This window comes from Trichechus manatus, unplaced genomic scaffold, assembly GCF_000243295.1.
Source record: "Trichechus manatus latirostris isolate Lorelei unplaced genomic scaffold, TriManLat1.0 scaffold00202, whole genome shotgun sequence".
NCBI classification, from domain to species: domain Eukaryota; kingdom Metazoa; phylum Chordata; class Mammalia; order Sirenia; family Trichechidae; genus Trichechus; species Trichechus manatus.
In genome coordinates this window covers 2789132-2799209 of record NW_004444138.1, presented here as the reverse complement: position 1 = coordinate 2799209, position 10078 = coordinate 2789132, and the positions used below count along the sequence as shown (strand labels likewise).

The following is a 10078-nucleotide window of genomic DNA, read 5'->3' as shown; positions in this document are numbered from 1 at the left end:
CCTCCCCAGTCCATCCCTTTAGGAAGGTCTTTGAGTTACAACAGTATCTTATTTTACAGATTAAAAAAGTGAGTGGAATAAAATGGAAATCAGATCTAAATGTGTTATACATAGGAATTAAACAACAAAGACAAATCTTAAGTTGATCCTGCTAACTGCTGACTATTCATGGAATCGAGGCCACTAAATAGAAAGGTTTAAAGTGTTCTGAAATTGCCATTACCTTATAATTAAAAGAGCTATCCATTTTGTTTATTCTGTTTTGGAGGAGGTGTTTTGTTGTTTTTTTTGTTTGTTTGTTTTTGTTTTTAATCACAGTGTAAACATTCTATCTACAACATCCAATCATTCAGGTTATTTAAAATTGCATTTTAATAATTAGATACCAGAGCTTTGTAAGGCAGCATTGCAATATTTCTTTGATAGAATTAGTTTGTCATTAAAAATTTAATTGAAATTGTGGAAAGTGGTATTCTTTTCTCATCAACCTGACACGCTGAATAATTTGATCTGAGCAGCCTGTGACCCCACAGTCTGTCTCCACAGGTTTTATTTCTGTCATATTCACCAAGTTTTTCGGTTGTGATTAACCTCACCTCAGTACAGCGAGTGTGTTCTCAGCCCACCCCAGTTTAGTGGGTGCCAACCCCGTGCAACGCTCTGAACAAGTCCGTGGGAAGCAAGTACAGGGAAGGGAGGGGCACGGGCCCACCCTCTGACAGCCTGAACACAGCAGAGAGAGAAGGTCAGAAGGTGCAAAACCATAACCCAAAGTAGAAAACATTAAGGACCATAAAAGACAGGTTAACAAAGGGCAAATATGGCGTAGCACCTGATCGAGGGTATTAGAGAAGATTCTACAAATCCATCTACTGAGCAGTTACTGTGAGCTAAATAGTGGGAGGAACTTGGAAATGAAGTCACCAGTTTGGGGGATGTTGTTGTTAGTGGCTGTCCAGTCCATACCAACTGATGGTAGAACTGAACTCCATAGGGTTTTTTTTGGTTGTAATTTGTTTGGAAGCAGATTGCCAGGCCTTTCTTCTGCAGTGCTTCTGGGTGGGTTTGATCTGCCAACCTTTTGGCCAGTAGCCAAGTGCAACCCTTTGTGCCACTCAGGGACCTCAATTATTGGATAAACATCCAGTTTTATACAAATTGCTAAAGAGCATTTTAAAATAGCTCATTGTTGTTAATTTTGTCTTATTTGCTAGCAAAAGGTATCTGAAAGATGAAAGGAAGAATAGTACATTAATATCACAAGGCAAAAATAATTCTGGAATGAGGCTAGATCTAGAAGACGCTGTTCCCAGACTCTTCAGAGGGTGACCTTGAACCACTAGGAGAAGAATAACTTTCTGGAAATCCTTACACACTTTTGACAAGGATGCTGTCGAGTTTCTTAGAAATCTATGGTTCTGTCCACCAGACCAAAAACAATACAACAAAGAAAAGCAGAACCCTTGAAGTGTGAGCTGCGTGGCTTGGGTGAGTCACGAGGTTTATACCATTATCTGTATTTCCCACTCTCAGTATACTTTTCGGGTAGGCAAACATGTCAAAAGTATTGTAAAAACTTACTATAATTTTTAAACACAAATTCATGAATTTTTGGTTTATTTTTCTAAGCATCTTGAAATATCAACCCATGGCCTCAACAGTGACAGGAAAAGTTTTAGAAAGGGGAATCACATGATTTTGTTTCTAGATTTTAGTAGGACTTTGTCAGAATACTATTGTGCCTCATTTGTTGACAAATCCTCCATGATCAAGTCATGATTGTTTCTCGTTCCTAGATGCCAGGAGCTTACCTTATAGTGTACACTCAGGAATTGAACTCAATAAATTAGTATGAATTCAAACTCAGCAAATATTTATAGAGCTATTACTATTACTAGACATGGCGCTAAGAGCTTCTGCATAGCTTTCTGTACCACAGCCCAAAGGAGAGAACTTAGTACAGAGAGTTTATCTGGCTGGCCCACAGTGTCCTATAACACCTACCATGATCATGACTATTGCCTCTGACATCTTCATACCTCCAGTGCAGTTTGCATGGCACCCCAGCTATGTGGGAGCATGGAAGAACAACATGAACATTTGATTTGTAAGCACAGCATTTGCAATAATTCATTAGATAAACTACACGAATGTTTTATATTTTAAATATGTTTCCTCAAACAGAATACCAGTCTTCCCCAAAAAACACTACGGATTATCCTTGGTGCATATGGTCAGCTGGAGAGTTGAATGAACCCCTCTCTTCTTATTCTGCAATCTCTGAGGGACCAAGAAATAAATTACTTGGTCACCAATTAGAGCCATTCCAACTGAGAAGCAATTAATAATAAATGTTAGGTTAACTCTGCATTCTGATAGAATCAACATGTTTAAATACTTTTAAGATGAGAAAGAACATAGTTTCTTCTAAGATGGCTAATAGGAATTTATGATAGGTGCTGAGTAATTAGGAACCCAGCCCCTGTGCTATCGTGTCAGGCACAGAGTAGATTCAGAAATGAGCTGTGAGGCAGAGTTCCCCATTAAGTTACCCAAGTCATGCCTCATCCCAGAACTAGCTTAATGTTGATTGTTTCTGTATTTCCACCGGGCATGAAATGACTAAGTCTTCCCTTAAAACTAATGTTTAGCCCAATTATAGTAACCCACTCAAAATTAATTCACACTTCAGACAAGATAATATTTTCTAGAATGGCTAACATCACTGTCATAACTCAGAAGCAGACAAGACTAGACAGTTGAAAATCTACCAGAAGAAAATTAAATATTTGAGAAAACCGTATTTCTCTTCTCCCCACAAATCTCTCCTTTCACCATATTTGGTTCACTAATCCCTAATGGAGTTAAGAAGCGATATTGTGAGTTTGTCTTTCTTTATACTACGTTTTTTTTTTAAATCTCATTGCCCTTGAAAGTGAAGTTCTACTTTATTCCTTTCTATTCCCTTCATCTTTGTTTAATACATCAAAGTCTTTGATGTGTCAACATGGCTAATATATCAGGAGAAATCTGGAAATAAAATCAATCCTTTGAATATTCCCACTATTTATGATGGAAGGTCACATAATGAAAAGCGTGTAGAAATTAGCAAGTCAGTTTCAACACTGTTAGATCATTGTGTTAAAAAAATCTGATATCCAATAAAAAGAACATTCATGAAATGTAAATATAATCACCACTATTGTATCTCATGTTAAAATATTGAGGAAAATGTTTCATAAGAAAGCCATATCCACTATCCCTCTTTCTTAGAACAAATATTTTTGACCTCCCTACCCTGAATGGAAGGAGACATGGTGGTGCGCTGGTTAAGCATCCACTGCTAACAGCAAGGTCAGAGGCTGGAATCCACCAGCCATTCCACAGGAGAAAGATATGGCAATCTGCTTCCATAAAGAGTCCAGCCTTGGAAATTCTACAGGGCAGTTAGACTCTGTCCTCCAAGGTCACTGTGAGTTGGAATCGACTTAATGATGATGAGTTTATCTTATTTATTTATTTGTTTATTTATTTAGGACACTGAATGAGCTGATTATTTTTTTTTTCCATTTATGTCTTTTTTTTCTTGCCTGTCACCTCCTTTCAACATTGTTATTATGGTGGAATTATGCACCATCCATAGCTGAGTGATACAGTTTGAAATAAATATTATATAATATGCAGTACATGCCTCTACTAGAGGCATCTCTTGCCTGCAGGGATCCCACTCTAGACATCCAGTGTTACTCTGTCCTACAGGGTCCATGTGTAAGCATCCTTACCCTGTGTCTTAGGGTTCTCTAGAGAACAGAGCCAGAGAGAGAGAGAGATTTATTTCAAGGAAATATATCACAAAGTTGTGGAGGCTGACAAGTCCCAAATCCATAGTGTGTAGGTCAGGTGGAAGGCTGGAGACCTCTGCTGACTCACTGACTCACCAGATTGTGCAGGGGTGGGGGTAGGGGATGGTTGGCAAGTGCAGAATTTGTAGGGCAGGCAGCAGTCCAGAGACTTCTGCAGGCTCATGTCCCAAGATCCATAGGTAGGGCAAGAAGAGTACAGGGTTTAGAGAGTGAGTAGGCTCTGCCAAAATATCTAAATCTATTCTGGAGGCAGACAACACACCCAAGGAAACTCCCCTTTCAACTGATTGGTTGATCGCATCACAGAAAGTGATTGCGTTGCACTGCATTATGGAACAGGAACCAGTGTCTGGCCAAGCCACTGGGAATCAGAGCCTAGTCAAGTCGACACATAAAATTACCCCAACAAACTCTGGAAGTGATGGCCAGCCCCTGACACTATGGGTAGCTTTTAGCCTTCTCAGGTGTGACTTTAGCTACCTATCTCTATGTCCTTCAGACTCCAGTGTCTCTGACTGGTCTCATAGAGCCCAGAGTCTAGGTGGAAATGCACACAGATACCTCTCAACAAAATTCCTTATTCCTGACTTAACCTCTTATAGAGTTCAAGGAAGGCTGATTGGCAAGACATCAGAACCAGCAATTCCTGCATAGGTGGTCTAACATCTCTAATTAAGAAAAGAGATACTAGTATCTTTGAGACTATTTTCACCCTTTTAGTTAATTGCTAAAACTTCAAGACCACAGGAAAAGTCACATTTAATATCCAGTTACATATATTATAAAGAAAATGAATCAACTCTTCAATTGTTTAAATTGTTCATTTGGCAACTTGCTGCTTGCCGTTATACTGAGACCAGGAAAATGGTGCCTGATTATGGCAGTTATGAGGGGAATATACAGGTAGTCCCCAGCTTACGACACATTTGAGTTACGACGAACTGCGCTTATGATCGTCCCTTTTTTTTGTACATTTTATCATTAGTAATATGTACTGTATACAGTGTTGCAGCATATAATTTGCCAAAGTTATCATTCTCATGCAACCCCCAAAGACAAATAAAGGTCAGAGTTATAAAGATACTGATAATAAAAGGCAATAATAATAATAAAATGAAGTATTTGACTTGCATCAGAACCGACTTAAACGATGGAGTTGTTGGAACGGAACCCCGTTGTAATTCAGGGACTACCTGTAGTGGCATCAGAGGGTGATAACATCAGTGAAACCAACTTTCTCAAATAATCAGTCGGAATCACTGAATAGCTTAACTCTGGTTATTTTCCATCTTAAACTGTAGAGAAATGTCTTTCTAATTGGAGGAAATTTCTGTAACTAAATCCTTTTTTAATTATGCTTTTGGTTAACCTTCTATGTAAATGGTGATACAAATATTGTTGCATAAGAAATTGTATTGTTGATTTTAGCCATGCCTTGCATTGCAGGTAAAGATTAAATAAAAATGTGTGTATTTTGGAGGTAATAAAGAATCCATTGTTCCTCATAGGATACGCATTGAAATTTAAGTAAAAGCTATGTACTCTCCACAGAAAATCCTTATTTTATAAATATATTTTAATTCTTTGTTGATGCTTAATGTTCACTAAGAGCAATTGTTATAATTTGCACGTCATTAAGCTTTGCCAAATTAATTTGGCAACAACATAGACTTGGAACATTACAGAATACAAACACATACAGTCATGGGATTATCTCCTCATTTTGCCAGGAATCAAGCCAAACTCCTTCTGAACTTCTGGAGGGATTAGTTTGTCCATGATTCTCTGAAGAAAGGACAAGAGTAGCATATGTGGGGGGCAGCGGGGCACTGAGTGAAAATGCACGCACACACACACACAAATGCGCACTAAAGTGCATAACATGCATCTAAGGAACGTGTGTAAGGGCTATGTAGTCTCCCTTTCATCATCCAATTCTATGTATGTATAAGTTAAATATTTGACAATGAATAACTCTCTAACGTTACTATTTATGGAGGGTGTATAGGATTTTATGACAATTAAGAAGTATAGTTAAGATTTGAGTCTCCTGTTCAGTTGCGGAGCTGGTATCCCAATTTATGCAGCTTACTAACATACATAAGGTTTACTTACCTAACAAAGATAAAAGTAAGTCTTTCATGAATTTGACCACTCATGATTGGCAACGTTGAATGTGAGGAAACATCCCTGTACTTGGAACCAGAAGCGCTGAGCTTAAGCATTTTTCTTTGCTCCTTGTCTGTCCTTGTCACCTCAGTGAGTCACTTACTCTCTCTGAACGTTAGTTTCCTCATCTGTAAAATAGATCTAATATCAGTCTTACCTGCTTCATGTGGCTTCTTTAAGGAACAAAAGTAACCCATATTGGTCTGTCTCTTTGAAGTTCTATCAGTTTTTGCTTAGTATATTTCAAAGCTTTGATATTAAATGCATAAGTGTTTAGAATTGTTATGTCCTCTGGATGAATCGACCCCTTTATTATTATGAAATAAATTTCTTTATCACTGGTAATATTATTTACTATTAAATCTACTTTATCTGATAGTAATATAGCCACTGCAGCTTTCTTGTGGTTAATGTTTTCTACCTTTTTATTTTTAACCTATTTGGGTTTTTACATTTGAAGCATATTTGTTGTTGGCAGCATATAATTGGATATTACTTTGTATCCAGTCTGACAATCTCTGCCTTTTAATTGCGATATTTTAGACCATTTACATTTAATGTAATTGTTGATTTTGTTAGGCATGAATCTGTAACCTTGCTACTTGTTTTTTATTACAACATTCATCCCCTTTTTACTTTTTTTTTTGCCTTCTTTGGATTAATTGAATTTTTATGATCCCATTTTATTTATTTTGTTGACTTATTAGCTATAACTGTTTATATTATAATTTCAGTGATTACTTTAAGGTAAATAGCATACACTTTTAACTTATCACAGTCTAGTTTAAAGTGATATTATATACTTCACATATAGAATAAAAACCTTAAGATAGTATACTTCCACTTTTCCTTTCCCAATCCTGTGCCATTGTTTATGCATTTCTTTTATTCGTGTTATTAACCCCATGTGACAAAGCTATTTTTAAACTCTCAATTATCTTTTAAAGATATTTAAATAATAAGAAAAATCATATATTTATGTATGTAGTTACCATTTCTGGTGCTCTTCCTTCCTTTGTATACATCCATGTTTCTATCTAGTATTATTTTCCTTCTGCCTAACAACTTTCTTTAACATTTCTTGTGGTAATTAATTCCTTCAGCTTCTTTTACACCTGAAAGAGTCTATTTCATTTTCATTTTTGAAATATATATATATATATATATATTTGCTGAATATAGAATTCTAGGCTTATATATATATATATTTTTTTTTTTCTTTCTTTCTGTACTTTCAAGATGTTACTTCCCTGTATTCTTGCTGGATTGTTCTGACAGAAAATCTGCTGTCATTCTTATCTTTCTTGGTCCATATGTAACATGTCTTTTCTTTGGCTACTTTTAAGGTTTTCTGTCTATCACTGTTTTTGATATATATAATTACACTGTGCCTTGGTGTAGTTTTATTCATGTTTTCTTTTGGTGGGGGGTGGTTCATAGAGGGTTCGTAGAGATTCTTGGCCTATGAGTTTATAGTTTCCATCAATTTAGAAAAATTTTCAGCCATTATTTCATCAAACATTTTTTGTGTCCTCTTTCCAACCCCTCCTTGACTGACTCCAGTTAAGCATATATTAATCTGTTTGTTGTAGTTCTACAGCTTTCTAATGCCCTGTTGAGTTGTTGTTTGTTTGTTTTTTAATTCTCTTTTCTTTCTGTGTTTCATTTTGGATAGTTTCTAATACTGTGTGTTCAAGTTCACTAATATTTTTTTTTCCTGCAATATCTAATCTGCTTTTAATCCTATCCAATTTATTTTTCATCTCACGCACTGTACTTTTCATCTCTGGAAGTCTGATTTGTGTCTTTTTATATCTTTCATGTTTCTACTTAATGTTTTGAATGGATACAGTTATGATAACAGTTGTAATGCCCTTGTCTGCTAAACCTAATATCTGTGTCTGTTCTGTGTCAGTTTTAATTTATTATTTTATCTCTTCATTATGATTCACACTTTCCTGCTTCTTCGTATGTCTGGGTTTTCATATATATATTTATATAAAATCACAGATTCATACTTTTAAAGTATACAATTCAGTGGTTTTTAGTATGTTCACAGAGTTGTGCAACCTTCACCACTATCTAATTTTAGAACAGTTTAATCACTCCAGAAAGAAACTCCATACTCATTAGCAGTCACTCCCCATTCTCTTCTCCTACCTCTAGTCCCTGGAAACCACTAATCTACCTTCTGTTTCTGTAGATTTGCCTATTCTGGACATTTCATATAAAGGGAATTATAAATGTGTATTTTTTGTGAATGCCTTCTTTGACTTAGCATAATGTTTTTAAGGTTCATTCATATTGTAACATGAATTCATTTACTTTTTATTCTCGAATAATATTCCATGGTATAGCTATGTCACATTTTGTTTATTAATTCATCTGTTGACGGGCAATTGGGTTGTTCATGCCTGGAAAATGTTGATTGGATGTCAAACTTATGAATTTTATCTTGTTTGATGCTGGATTGTTTTATTTTGTTTTTATTTTTATTCCTGTAAATAGTCTTAACCTTTACTCTGGGATATAGTTACTTAGTTACAGTTTTAGCTTTCTGAATCTTGCTTTTAAGATTTTTAGGCAGGATCAGAACAGTGCTCAATCTAGAGCTAATTATTCCCTACCATCAAGTTAAGACCATTATGTATTATACCCAACACCCCATGAATCTTGAGATTTTCTAAACTGGCTGATAGGAACAGGTACTATTGCCAGGCGTGTGTGAGTGCTGGGTACTATTACCTTTGATTCTTTCAGAGATTTTTTTCCCTGGTTTCATGTAATTTGCCTATATGTATGTATGGATCAGCACTCCACTAAATACCCAAGTGGGACTTGGGACTCTGCTGAACATCTCTTGTGTTCTTTCTCTGTGTAGCTTTCCCTTTTGGTGTTCTGTCCTACAAACTCTAACTTCCTGCCCAGTGTTCTCATTCCTGTCTGAGAATGGAATATGGACCCCATCCAGGAGGAAGTGCTGGGCTCCTCCTGGGTTTTCCTCTCTGTGCTGCGGCCTAGAAATTCTCTCTAAAATGTACGCTGTATTTGCAGGACTGACCTAATTTGTTTCCTATCTTTCAAGAATCGCTGTTCTTTGTTGCCTGATGTAGATGCCTTTCAAATTGTTGTTTCATGTATTTGATGTGTTCCTTGGTTGTTTCACATGAGAGGGTAAATATGGTTCTTATTCCATCTTGGCTGAAAACAGAAGTGTTGTCACAAATAATTGAAAAGCTTAAATTACTCACCAATTAAAGTACTCATTGGTGGCTCCCAAAGCTGCTGCATAGAGAAATGTAAACTATGGCCCAACTAAAATCACCATTATTTTTTTTTTTCCACACTGAAATTCTAGTCTTTTTTAAGGGGATTAGTAGTGGTTTTTATTTGTTATACCAGATAAGGTTTTGGTGGTAACATGTTAATAACCATTTCTTTAGGAAACCTATTTGTGCCATTTACCTCATTGAATTTGGGAACATTTATGTCTCCTCTCACAGGTTATCAGCGAGTTTGAAGCCTCTCCTGACTCATTTTCCTACAGAATTCCTAACCTGAGTCGGAATCGTCAGTACAGCGTCTGGGTGGTGGCTGTGACTTCAGCTGGCAGAGGCAACAGCAGTGAAATCATCACAGTGGAGCCATTAGCTAAAGGTGTGCCACAGTAGTAAGGCCCTCATTTCGCATTGTAATTTGACTGTTTTTTATTTAACATCAAATGTTATCACATTTTAGCCCCAAAATAGGGCTGCTGCTAACCAGCACTGTGCTTTTGTACAAATCAGAAAAGGACTCCCCTATAAGTGAACACAGCACTAAGGGTGAGTGGCTTTGCATCTGCAAGTGTCTTCACAAAAATCAGGAAAAGGAACTCTCACTCACCACTTTGGGTAGGTGAACATCACCATATAGGAGCTTCCCAAGAAAGTTCTGCTTTCATCAAAGTCACGTATCATACTTGTTAAAAAGAAATGTGTATTTTTTGGTCTATGGAATTTGGAAAGTTACAAATATAAGAAAACCATTGACTATTCTTCTAATGA

General features: G+C 36.5%; 1 protein-coding gene across 1 annotated transcript in view; it reads left to right on the top strand.

Annotated features, from left to right (window-relative positions):
* Window positions 1-10078, top strand: part of DSCAM (DS cell adhesion molecule) — a 987413-nt gene that overhangs the window by 876207 nt on the left and 101128 nt on the right. The window contains exon 21 of the mRNA XM_012558972.1: window positions 9536-9689. Coding sequence (XP_012414426.1) covers window positions 9536-9689 — 154 coding nt within the window. The remainder of the gene's footprint in view (window positions 1-9535; window positions 9690-10078) is intronic.